The sequence below is a fragment of the Ranitomeya variabilis genome, chromosome 2, assembly GCF_051348905.1.
Source record: "Ranitomeya variabilis isolate aRanVar5 chromosome 2, aRanVar5.hap1, whole genome shotgun sequence".
Taxonomy (NCBI): domain Eukaryota; kingdom Metazoa; phylum Chordata; class Amphibia; order Anura; family Dendrobatidae; genus Ranitomeya; species Ranitomeya variabilis.
The window spans coordinates 2782838-2796641 of record NC_135233.1 but is presented as its reverse complement, the minus strand read 5'-3'; the positions used below and the strand labels follow the sequence as shown (position 1 = coordinate 2796641).

General features: G+C 47.0%; 1 protein-coding gene across 4 annotated transcripts in view; it reads right to left on the bottom strand.

Moving 5' to 3' along the window:
* Positions 1 to 13804, bottom strand: part of ABCC8 (ATP binding cassette subfamily C member 8) — a 458344-nt gene that overhangs the window by 370796 nt on the left and 73744 nt on the right. For all 4 annotated transcript variants that reach the window (XR_013220972.1, XR_013220971.1, XR_013220970.1 and 1 more), the window contains exon 4: positions 3848 to 4014. Coding sequence is in view for 1 of the 4 variants with exons in the window: in XM_077281846.1 (XP_077137961.1) it covers positions 3848 to 4014 (167 nt within the window). In the remaining 3 variants the exon portion in view is untranslated. The remainder of the gene's footprint in view (positions 1 to 3847; positions 4015 to 13804) is intronic.

Here is a 13804-nt window from a genome sequence, read left to right as displayed (position 1 = left end):
TACATACTATATTTGACAAAGAGCACAGCAGTTATACACGGCTTGAAACAAGTAACCTAAGCACAAGATTCTAACAAACTTTGCCACTTGTGCTGTGCTGTTTTTTTCAATGTTGTTTTGCTCCCTCTTTGTTCTCATTGCTGCTGTCTGCCAACCTTCCTGCCCTTTCACACATTCAGTGCACTCTCTCCACATCAGTCCCTCTCTCTTCCCACATCTCATGTACTACAGCTCACATACCCTTCTCACATTCTAAAAGCACTCTAATCCATCCTCTCCCATCCTATAATGCAAGAGATGCTCTCACCAATAACTGAATCATTTGTTCTCTCTATTTTCCTCATAGTCACAGTCACATCTCCTCTTCATCTCTGTCTACATTACTTGACCTCTCCACAGTGCTGCACCACCCCACATATCCTCATCTGTCTACCACCATACCTGTCCTCTCTACAGTACTGCACCGCCCTACATCTCATCTGTCTACCACCTTTCCCATCCTCTCCATAGTGCTGCACCACCCTACGCCTTCTCATCTGTCTACGTACTAGCCGTGCTCTCCATAGCACTGCACTGCCCTACATCTCCTCTTCATCAATGTTTACCACCCTACCCATGCTCTCCACAGTGCTGCACCGCCTTACATCTCCTCATCTATCAGCCACCCTACCTTTCCTCTGCACCATGCTGCCTTGTCCTACATCTCCTCCTCATCTATGTCTACCACCCTACTTGGCCTCTCCACAGTGCTGCACCACCCTACATCTTCTCATCTTTGTCTACCACCCTACTTGGCGTCTCCACAGTGTTGCACCGTCCTACATCTCCTCCTCATCGGTCTACCACTTACCCGTCCTTCCATAGTGCTTCACCACCCTACATCTCCCCCTCATCTCTCTCTACCACCTAATCGTCCTCTCCACAGTGCTGCACCATCCAACATCTCCTCATCTCTGTCTACCACCTACCCATCCGTTCCATAGTGCTGCACCACCCTACATCTCCTCCTCATCTCTTTACCACATAACCGTCCTCTCCACAGTGCTGCACCACCCTACATCTCCTCCTCATCCCTCTCTACCAACTAACCGTCCACTCCACAGTGCTGCACAATCCAACATCTCCTCCTCATCTCTGACTACCACCTACCCCCATCCTTTCCATAGTGCTGCACCACTCTATTTCTTGTAACGTTCGCGCCCAGACTGGTTGGCACGGGCGTGCGGGGGTGTGGCCTCACTGGACCACAGACCAGACTTCCCTGGAAGGGGTGTAACTAAGTAGCTTCCTAGGTGTTCGCTGGAGCCTCTGATGGTGAGGTCAGACTTGTGCGGCAGGTAGCTACCAGGTACCACTCCAGGGTGGAGTCTGACTGTGGATGCTGATCCCACCGGGGACATGACACAGGCAGGCATGGCAGTGACGCTGGCTGACGGACAGGTACGGCAGACGCCATGATGGGCAGACTGACTTGACGGAGATACAGGCAGGCAGACAGGCACGGCTGGCACTCTGGCAGACAGGTGGGTGTATGGAGACAGGCAAGATCCTGTTCAGATTGGAGGGTATATGGAAACAGGTAGGGACCTGTTCGGACTGGTGAATATAAAGAGACAGGTAGAGACCTGTACGGCAAGTTGCAGAACAGAGATAAAGCAAGGCCGCAAGAGCGGATGCCAAGCAGAACCACAGGAGGTGGAGTTAAGAGCAGGAGGCAGAGCCAATAACAGAAACGCAAGAAAGAGCAAAGAAGGAGAAGACTGAGCTAAGAGCAGAGAAGGAGAGGGAGGAGCTAAGGATGGAGCCAAGAGCGGAGATGCTGGAGGCGGAGCCAATAGCGGAGACGCTGGAGGCAGAGCCAATAGCGGAGACGCTGGAGGCAGAGCCAAGAGTGGAGACGCTGGAGGCAGAGCAAAGAGCGGAGACGCTGGAGGCAGAGCAAAGAGCGGAGACGCTGGAGGCAGAGCCAAGAGAGGAGACGCTGGAGGCAGAGCCAAGAGCGGAGACCCTGGAGGCAGAGCCAAGAGCGAAGAAGTTGGAGGCAGAGCCAAGAGCGGAGACGCTGGAGGCAGAGCCAAGAGCGGAGACGCTGGAGGCAGAGCCAAGAGCGGAGACGCTGGAGGCAGAGCCAAGAGCGGAGACGCTGGAGGCAGAGCCAAGAGCGGAGACGCTGGAGGCAGAGCCAAGAGCGGAGACAAGAGCCAGAAGGCACAGAGCCACAGGCTGTGGCGAGCAAAGTAGAGAAGCACAGAACTACGGGCAGTGGCAACCAGAGCAGAGAAGTGCAGAACCACAGAGAGTGGCAAGCAGAGCAGAGAGACAGTGCAGAGACACACACAGCAGAGCGGGAACGGCAACAACCCAAGCAGGAACAGACACAAACCAGAGTCCAGACAGGAACGGACATAGACCGGAGCACAGACAGAAACACGAACCAGACACAGACAAAGGCCTGCGCACCGCAGCCCTCAGAGACAGGAAACAGACACGACCTGGCAGCTTAGTAGCAAAAGCTAACTGAGGGAAATAGTTTGCTCAGGCATCCTCCAATGGGTGAGGACGCCTTAAGAATCAGAGGCCTCTAGGCTATTGGCCAGGGACACCTTAGGGAGGTGCACACAGTCTCAATAAGAATCCGGATTTGCCAGCGCCGCCCCCCTATGCACACAGCCAGGAAGTGTACACAGAGTAAGCGGCCATGGAGCACATGGCATGGAACCGGCAGCAGACAGATCTCACAGCATGGCACTGGGTGAGTGAGTCGATGTAACAGGCAGGTGGGGGATGGAAGGCCATGCAGTGATGCCGGCAGGGATGTTACACTTCTCATCTCTCTACCATCTACCCGTCCTCTCCACAGTGCTGCACTGCCCTAAATCTCCTCTTTATCTTTGTCTACCACCATACCCATCCCTCCTTTCCACTAATGACCTAATAATAGCATCCTCTATAATCGGAACCCCCCTCCCCCATACCGTTCTCCAAAACCTCTCTTGTGCTGTGCCAGTTCTATGGGAAACTCTACCCCAGGCAATTCTGCTAATTCCCAGTTTCCTCAGTTTCAAGCGTGCTGTAAAAACTCTACCCTGTTCTCCCTTCCTAACTTTTCCTCAGACTCTGTCCCTTCCATGACCTGTTTCCCTCCCTGCACTCAGTAGCACTTTGTGCCTGTACTTGTATAGATGGTGGTTGGTGTCGGGGTCATGCTGCGCTCTGTGAATGCCCCTATTTATTTTATGATGGCCGGACCGTACAATACAAGCACTTTCTTACCTCGTGTGTCCCTCCTCATACGTTGTAGCTTGTGATCAGGGCCATCACCCCTCTTGGTAAATATTGTGTCATTCTGTAATGTCGTTGTTGTCGGTACATGTCCCCTCCAAATTGTAAAGTGCTGCCGAATAGGTCAGCGCTATAGCAATAGAGATATTTTACAAATGTAGAGGGATCGGTGTGTGTATTTCTATGCATATACAGTACCTTGAAAAAGTTGTCATACCCCATGAATATTTCCATAGTTTTTCACATTACACTCACAAACCTAAATGTACGTTATTAGGATATGGCAAGTAAAGGAAATTATATGAGGTTCTCTAAATATTCACAGGGGGCTGAACACCAATGCACATCACATATGATATACATAATTGTATCTTTTATTTACACATCACAAATACTAATACAAATTGGTGTCACATAAAATCCCAATAAAATACATTTAGGTTTGGGGGAGTACTATGAAAAAATGTGGAAAAGTTTACGGGGTATGAAGACTTTTTCAGGGCATCTACATAGAGTACGCTTTATCTGGTGTTGTCATATTTCTCAGGTCAGTGACATTGCTCACCCGCATTCTGATGACATTCATTTCCACGATCAGCAGCACGCCATAGAAAATGGCCAATAATCCGGTCAGGCAGAAGCGCAGCTGCAGGAACCCGATGCCATTGTCACAGAACTTCACAAACTTGATGGTTTTGGTAACAAACGCCAAAGTCCAATACACCAGTAACGCTGCGGGAGAAGAGGGAAAGTCCAAATATATAACAGAACACCATATAACATTACATCCCCACCATCACTGTTACGGATGACCACCAGCACCATCACTATTACTGATGACCACCAGCACCACCATCACTGTTACTGAAGACCACCAGCACCACCATCACGGTTACTGAAGACCAACAGCACCATCACTATTACTGATGACCACCAGCACCACCATTACTGTTACTGAAGACCACCAGCACCATCACTATTACTGATGACCACCAGCACTATCACTTTTACTGATAACCACCAGCACCACCATCACTGTTACTGATGACCACCAGCACCACCATCACTGTTACTGAAGACCACCAGCACCATCACTGTTACTGATGACCACCAGCACCACCATAACGGTTACTGAAGACCAACAGCACCATCACTATTACTGATGACCACCAGCACCACCATTACTGTTACTGAAGACCACCAGCACCATTACTATTACTGATGACCACCAGCACCACCATTACTGTTACTGAAGACCACCAGCACCACCATCACTGTTACTGAAGACCACCACCACCATCACTATTACTGATGACCACCAGCACCATCACTATTACTGATGACCACCAGCACCATCACTATTACTGATGACCACCAGCACCACCATCACTGTTACTGATGACCACCAGCACCACCATCACTGTTACTGAAGACCACCAGCACCATCACTATTACTGATGACCACCAGCACCACCATAACTGTTACTGAAGACCAACAGCACCATCACTATTACTGATGACCACCAGCACCACCATTACTGTTACTGAAGACCACCAGCACCATTACTATTACTGATGACCACCAGCACCACCATTACTGTTACTGAAGACCACCAGCACCACCATCACTGTTACTGAAGACCACCACCACCATCACTATTACTGATGACCACCAGCACCATCACTATTACTGATGACCACCAGCACCATCACTATTACTGATGACCACCAGCACCACCATCACTGTTACTGATGACCACCAGCACCACCATCACTGTTACTGAAGACCACCAGCACCACCATCACTGTTACTGAAGACCAACAGCACCATCACTATTACTGATGACCACCAGCACCACCATTACTGTTACTGAAGACCACCAGCACCATTACTATTACTGATGACTACCAGCACCACCATTACTGTTACTGAAGACCACCAGCACCACCATCACTGTTACTGAAGACCACCAGCACCACCATCACTGTTACTGAAGACCACCACCACCATCACTATTACTGATGACCACCAGCACCATCACTATTACTGATGACCACCAGCACCATCACTATTACTGATGACCACCAGCACCACCATCACTGTTACTGATGACCACCAGCACCACCATCACTGTTACTGAAGACCACCAGCACCACCATCACTGTTACTGAAGACCAATAGCACCATCACTATTACTGATGACCACCAGCACCACCATTACTGTTACTGAAGACCACCAGCACCATTACTATTACTGATGACCACCAGCACCACCATTACTGTTACTGAAGACCACCAGCACCACCATCACTGTTACTGAAGACCACCACCACCATCACTATTACTGATGACCACCAGCACCATCACTGTTACGGATGACCACCAGCACCATCACTATTACTGATGACCACCAGCACCATCACTTTTACTGATGACCACCAGCACCACCATCACTGTTACTGAAGACCACCAGCACCACCATCACTGTTACTGAAAACCAACAGCACCATCACTATTACTGATGACCACCAGCACCACCATTACTGTTACTGAAGACCACCAGCACCAATACTATTACTGATGACCACCAGCACCACCATTACTGTTACTGAAGACCACCAGCACCACCATCACTGTTACTGAAGACCACCACCATCACTATTACTGATGACCACCAGCACCATCACTGTTACGGATGACCACCAGCACCATCACTATTACTGATGACCACCAGCACCATCACTTTTACTGATAACCACCAGCACCATCACTGTTGCTGATGACCACCAGCACCACCATCACTATTACTGATGACCACCAGCACCACCATTACTGTTACTGAAGACCACCAGCACCATTACTATTACTAATGACCACCACCACCATCACTATTACTGATGACCACCAGCACCATCACTATTACTGATGACCACCAGCACCATCAATATTGCTGATAACCACCAGAACCATCACTATTACTGAAGACCACCAGCACCATCACTATTACTGATAACCACCAGCACCATCACTGTTACTGAAGACCACCAGCACCACCATTACTGTTACTGAAGACCACCAGCATCATCACTATTACTGATGACCACCAGCACCACCATCACTGTTACTGAAGACCACTAGCACCATCACTGTTACTGATGACCACCAGCACCACCATCACTGTTACTGAAGACCACCAGCACCACCATCACTGTTACTGAAGACCAACAGCACCATTACTATTACTGATGACCACCAGCACCACCATTACTGTTACTGAAGACCACCAGCACCACCATCACTGTTACTGAAGACCACCACCACCATCACTATTACTGATGACCACCAGCACCATCACTATTACTGATGACCACCAACACCATCACTATTGCTGATAACCACCAGCACCATCACTATTACTGAAGACCACCAGCACCATCACTATTACTAATAACCACCAGCACCATCACTATTACTGATGACCACCAGCACCATCAATATTACTGATGACCACCAGCACCATCACTATTACTGAAGACCACCAGCACCATCACTGTTACTGATGACCTCCAGCACCATCATTACTAATAACAACCAGCACCATCACTATTACTGATGACCACCAGCACCATCACTATTACTGATAACCACCAGCACCGTCATCATCACTATTACTAATGACCACCACCACCATCACTATTACTGATGACCACCAGCACCATCACTATTACTGATCACCACTAGCACCATCACTGTTACGCAAAACCACCAGCACCACCATCACTATTACTGAAGACCACCAGCACCATCACTATTACTAATAACCACCAGCACCATCACTATTACTGATGACCACCAGCACCATCAATATTACTGATGACCACCAGCACCATCACTATTACTGAAGACCACCAGCACCATCACTGTTACTGATGACCTCCAGCACCATCATTACTAATAACAACCAGCACCATCACTATTACTGATGACCACCAGCACCATCACTATTACTGATAACCACCAGCACCGTCATCATCACTATTACTAATGACCACCACCACCATCACTATTACTGATGACCACCAGCACCATCACTATTACTGATCACCACTAGCACCATCACTGTTACGCAAAACCACCAGCACCACCATCACTGTTACTGAAGACCACCAGCACCATCACTACTACTGATGACCACCAGCACCATCACTATTACTGATGACCATTGCCATCATCACTGTTACTGATGACCACCATCATCATCATTACTGATGACCACTACTAGTATATCAGCATGGAGATATATATATATATGGATATGCATAAAACGTAACCTTTAATAGGGTATAAAATATAAATTTGGCTCTATGTCTATAAACAGGATAGACTGCGGCCAAACAGCACAATTGCGCAATCACATGTAAAGAGCTCATAACAACAGAGCAGAATAACAAGGTTGGGTCTCGGCCGTGTGTCACCCGTGTGTCCTAGTTGGATAGGAACCTCAGGAGCTGCCAATGCCTGATCCTGGGCAGATGGACATCAGCAGCAATATACCCTGTCGTGCCCCATGAGTTGCTCCTGCCCTTACAAGGGCAGCACCCAAGTGTACCCCAAATAATGTGCATGTCTTCCTACGTGTTTCCTCCTCGATTCCGATGATTCTTCAGGGGAGTCTGTTTTGTGGTGGGGAGAGGGGAGTTATCAACACAGAAAAAGAGGCTCTAGTAATGACTAAGAACCCTATATATGTGCCTGCATGGTGTTACTTGGCACCAGGAAAATGTACGGTCCCATATAGGGTCTTTTATAGTGTGGGGGTCATTGTTCACACTTGCTATTAGTGTGGGGTCTTCTGTAGTGTGGGGGGTTGTTATAGATAAAAATTAAAATCCATACAGACATCTCCAGAGAAGGTAGAAGAGCTGCCACTTCAATCTCCTTGAAGGAGGCCTTCACATTAAACATATTGGATTAATTAGACCTAGGAACCCAGTGACTAATTATAAAAAGGCAAATGAGAAAGTGAGCTAAAACCTCCATCTCCATTGAAGTAGCAGATCCCTCCAGTGGCCAGGTAATTACAACAGGGAGATTTGCTGGGAACCAGATACCAAAATGTGGATTTGTTCACACAGAGGCATACACTTCCTCTCATCAAAGAAAAACTGGACAATTGCAGAAGGAAACTCTGTCTCCGTTGAACAGATATGAATATTGTGGTTTGTAATATCCGATCATTACAGGAGATACATTTTTGGTGTCTTAGCCAAGGGACGAACAGAACGCATTCACACAATGTAAGGCCATTATAACCCCTCCAACTTAACAACAGTCTGATAGATGATGCTATCCAGGTCATGTTTGATCCATATGTTAAGGTAAAATTGCGATAATAAAAATGACATCAATATCTACCACCTGGGACCTCCAGGGGTGAAGATATCTTGTAAATGGGGATCTCATAAATTTCTGAAGGTCCAAGCATATCCCACAATCAGCCCCCACATGAGCTCATCAAGGACCTTGAGCTAATAAAAGGCAGTATTTGGGTTATTGGTCATTCTGAGAAAACATAGTTCATTGTGAGGGAGTTCCATTTTTCCAATCGGAGTACTTGCCTCTGCTAATCTCTGAGCCTTTTCCATGACATCTGTTATTCCTTTTTATCCTATGTAATTGTATATACCGTTTATATATCGTTTTGTTTTATTCCCATTTTGTATCATCTTGTATATTTTTACATGCACTGCTTATCTTTCTGGAATAAATATATAACATGTAATAATGCCGTTCCTTTTGCTCTGTAAACCGCACCCTTGAAGTAATTTGCTACCTGTAACGGGAGTCCGATCGGCCTGTATAAAAGACTGGCGTTGGCAGATAGTAAAGTGAAGGAACAGGTTATAGCTGCCATGAAGTAACTTTATCTTGTTGTTTACAAGTCTGTTATTCAACTAGGCTATTGTTTATGTTCTGCTACAAGGCCAGAGTGTTCTCTTGAACCAGATAAGGGACTCGGGGGTGTATCGCTATACAAGACTCTGAGGCACCTGTTGGTATGTTTTTCTATGCCAAGAAGACACGACCATATATGTAGTTTCTGATTTTTCTGCATCCTCATGGGTTAATTTTTTCCTGCATTCTTATAGGTTAAGAACTGTGAGCGTGTTCTTATGCTGATTGGTTGTAGTATAATTTCTATGATTATGAAAAGTGATACACAATAAACGGAGGCCAGAGATCTGCTCGATCCCCCATACAGAGACACACGTCTCCGTCTGGTCATTTTCAGTTGCCGGCAACGCCCTGTAGATTAATTTGGAAATCACTGAATCAACCGTGTGAAGGATCAATTTAGATCCTCCCTCAACAGTTGGCGCCCGAACGTGGGGCCCCAAACAGGAACCCCTCTGCCCCCCAGAGGATAACAAGACAAAGGACCCTCGGAACGGACACAGGCACTGGAAAATTGGGACTGATCATCCCCCACAACAACCACGGTAAGTTGGCAGTTATACTGTCAAGACTGACCGTTTGGTGTGGTTTTCCTGTGTTTGTGCTGCAAAGAGGATCTGAGGTTTGTCCCCGATGGTGGGGTGATTTTTGGGTGGAATCATATAGAGGTGTAGTTCCGTTGGGAGCCCAGTGCTCGAACCGTACCTCATAAGGGACGGACACCCCGGATTGACCAGTGATGTAATTCTCTTTATAGTCAAAATATCCTGAAATCCTGATCACTGTTAGAATTAGGCGCGGTGAGGTGAGCGAAGATTGGGTAGGATGCGTAACTCAGGAATATATAGATATATATGTATATGTCCAGGGGTATCCGGAGGGTTAGTTTGAGACGCCCTCCTCCTTTCACTGAGTACCGCGATTTTGGGTTGTCCCAGAGGGGGACAGGTAGACCCAGTGGAATAGACTATAGTAAGAATATTTAGCTCTAAAGGAGAATCAGTTTCCGTGGAAGAAAAAGAAGACTTTAAATTTGTGGGATGAATCTGATACTGTTAGCCCAAAGACGGGGAAAGAAATCTGTCAGGAATGCAGGAAAAATATTCTCAATCATGGGTTTTTTCTAAAGTGGTCAGGCACATGAATTGTGTTATGAAGGTTTTGTAGAAATTAATTAAGTCTGAGAACTGCTGTATTCTGTTTCTGTGTGAAATTTTTAAAATACCTGATGGGGGGTGAGTCAAACAGCTGCGCTATTGCTTTCTTCTTTCTGTGTTGAGGAATGCTGTGAATTCTTATCTCCGCTCAAGTCTCGGATGGGAGGGGGCACGTGGCTGCGTTCAGGTTTCTCTGTATTTTCTGTCCTGTGTGTAGTACGTGCTGGGAGATCTGTGTTTTGCAGTAGAAAGAAATATTGTAAGCTGAAGTTGGAAGTTGAAAGTGAAATATGGTGCCTAGTTTTAGAAGGAAACTTGTAAGTGATTGGTTATCAGTGTGATTGAAAGATTGGTAAAAGATTTACCTGCTTCAAGTTGAGTGGTTGATATATAGAAAACTGAGAATTAACAGAGGAAGTGAATTCTGATTGTTTTTGTTACGTTGAAAATGGAAAGTTGTCTATTACTATGACAAAAAACTGGATGTTTTATAGTGCAAGAAGGAACTGAGAAAGTGACTGAGATTAATGTGTCGGGAAAGCAAACAATTAAAAATTTGGGACAGGGGATCTCCCTGCTAGATAATATGGTCCCTCCCCAGGAAATTAAGCCTCTGCTCCCGACTGTAAGCCCTATGCCCCTTAACCCCAAGGCACCAATATATCCTGGACTGGCGAGAAGTTCTATGGGCGTCTTATGGTAGTATTTAAAGATCTGGGATTCTCATTGTAAAATAAAGCCCATTCACACCTTTTTGTAGTAGCTTTAATGTCCGGCCTTAAATCTGAATTGAAAGAGGCAATAATGTCAGTGAGACCTGATATTGAGACTTGCATTCCGGATGATGCATTAAAAGTAGTACAAAGAACTTAGCCCGCTCTGTATCAGCAGGGAAATTAAAGGTTAAACCAATGGCCACAGCGATTCCTGCTCCAACCTCAGCCCCCACCACACCTACAAGGACACAGCTGGTTCCTTATCAGTTGCCCACGCAAAAGACTTCAGCTCCTGCCCTCCCACCTTACACAAATCCAGTCCCATACTCCAATATCCCTTTTAACCCTATGTCTGGGAACCCCCCCTCCCAAGCCCCGCCATGTCAATTCTCAGACCAAGAGCTTGTTTTAATCGGTGTAGATGGCAGACTGTTGTGATCCTAATGGCAGAGGATCTCAGGGTCTTCAGCAAAGTCTGCAAACATAAAAACTAGCTCTTAGGGAGGTGGTAACTGAGCTGACCACATACCTGATCCTAGCCCACAACTAATAGCAGCCGGGGAACGTACCTACGTTGGTTCTAGACGTCTCGCGCCAGCCGGAGATCTAACTAACCCTTTCAGAGAAAATACAGACCTCACTTGCCTCCAGAGAAAGGTACCCCAAAGTAGATACAGGCCCCCAACAAATAATAACGGTGAGGTAAGAGGAAAGGACAAACGTAAGTATGAACTAGATTCAGCAAAGAGAGGCCCACTAAATAATAGCAGAAATATAGAAAGCGGACTTATGTGGTCAGCGAAAAACCCTACAAAAATATCCACGCTGAATATCCAAGAACCCCCGTACCGACTAACGGTATGGGGGGAGAATATCAGCCCCCTTAGAGCTTCCAGCAAAATCAGGAATCACATTATGAACAAGCTGGACAAAAACAGAATAATACAAATAACAAAAAAACAAGAAAGCAGGACTTAGCTTATGTAGCAAAAATCAGGACCAGTAGACAAGAGCAACCAGACAAGGACTGATTACATGGGTGCCAGGCAATGGACTAAGACTCCAGGAAGTTTAAATAGAAACACTCAGAGTCTTAACGAACCAGGTGACTACCAACCTGGGGAAAGAGTATCCAAGAGCCATACCGCTAGTGACTACAAGAGGGAGCCAAAAAGTATAGTTCATAAAAGTACCCCCCCTTTAAGGAGGGGTCACCGAACCCTCACTACGACCACCAGGGCAATCAGGATGGGCAGCGTGAAAGGCACGAACCAAATCGGCCGCATGAACATCAGAGGCGACCACCCAGGAATTATCCTCCTGACCATAGCCCTTCCATTTGACCAAATACTGAAGCCTCCGTCTAGAGAGACGAGAATCTAAGATCTTCTCCACCACATACTCCAACTCGCCCTCAACCAAGACCGGAGCAGGAGGGTCAACAGCATGAACCACAGGCACAATGTACCGCCGCAACAAAGACCTATGGAACACATTGTGAATGGCAAACGACACAGGAAGATCCAAACGAAAAGACACCGGATTAAGGACCTCCAAAATTCTATAAGGACCAATAAAGCGAGGCTTAAACTTAGGAGAGGAAACCTTCAGAGGGACAAATCGAGAAGACAACCAAACCAAATCCCCAACACGAAGTCGGGGACCCACACCGCGGCGGCGGTTGGCAAAACGCTGAGCCTTCTCCTGTGACAACTTCAAGTTGTCCACCACATGATTCCAAGTCCGCTGCAACCTATCAACCACGGAATCCACCCCAGGACAGTCAGAAGGCTCAACATGACCCGAGGAGAAAGAGGATGAAAACCAGAGTTGCAGAAAAATGGCGAAACCAAAGTAGCGGAACTAGCCCGATTATTGAGGGCAAACTCAGCCAATGGCAAGAAGGTCACCCAATCATCCTGATCCGCAGAAACAAAACATCTCAAATAAGCCTCCAGCGTCTGATTAGTTTGCTCCGTTTGGCCATTAGTCTGAGGATGAAAGGCAGACGAGAACGACAGATCAATGCCCATCTTAGCACAAAAAGATCGCCAGAATCTGGACACAAACTGGGATCCTCTGTCAGACACGATATTCTCAGGAATGCCGTGTAAACGAACCACATTCTGAAAAAACAAAGGAACCAGATCGGAAGAGGAAGGCAACTTAGGCAAGGGCACCAAATGGACCATCTTGGAAAAACGAACACACACCACCCAGATGACAGACATTCCCTGAGACACCGGAAGATCTGAAATGAAATCCATGGAAATGTGTGTCCAAGGCCTCTTCGGGACGGGCAAGGGCAAAAGCAACCCGCTGGCACGAGAACAGCAAGGCTTAGCCCGAGCACAAGTCCCACAGGACTGCACAAAAGAACGCACATCCCGTGACAAGGAAGGCCATCAAAAGGACCTAGCCACCAAATCTCTGGTACCAAAAATCCCAGGATGCCCTGCCAACACCGAGGAATGAACCTCGGAAATAACTCTGCTGGTCCATTTATCAGGAACAAACAGTCTATCAGGTGGACAAGAGTCAGGTCTACCAGCCTGAAATCTCTGCAACACACGTCGCAAATCAGGAGAAATGGCCGACAAATACACTCCCTCTTTAAGAATACCAGCCGGCTCTGAGACTCCAGGAGAGTCAGGCACAAAGCTCCTAGAGAGAGCATCAGCCTTCACATTTTT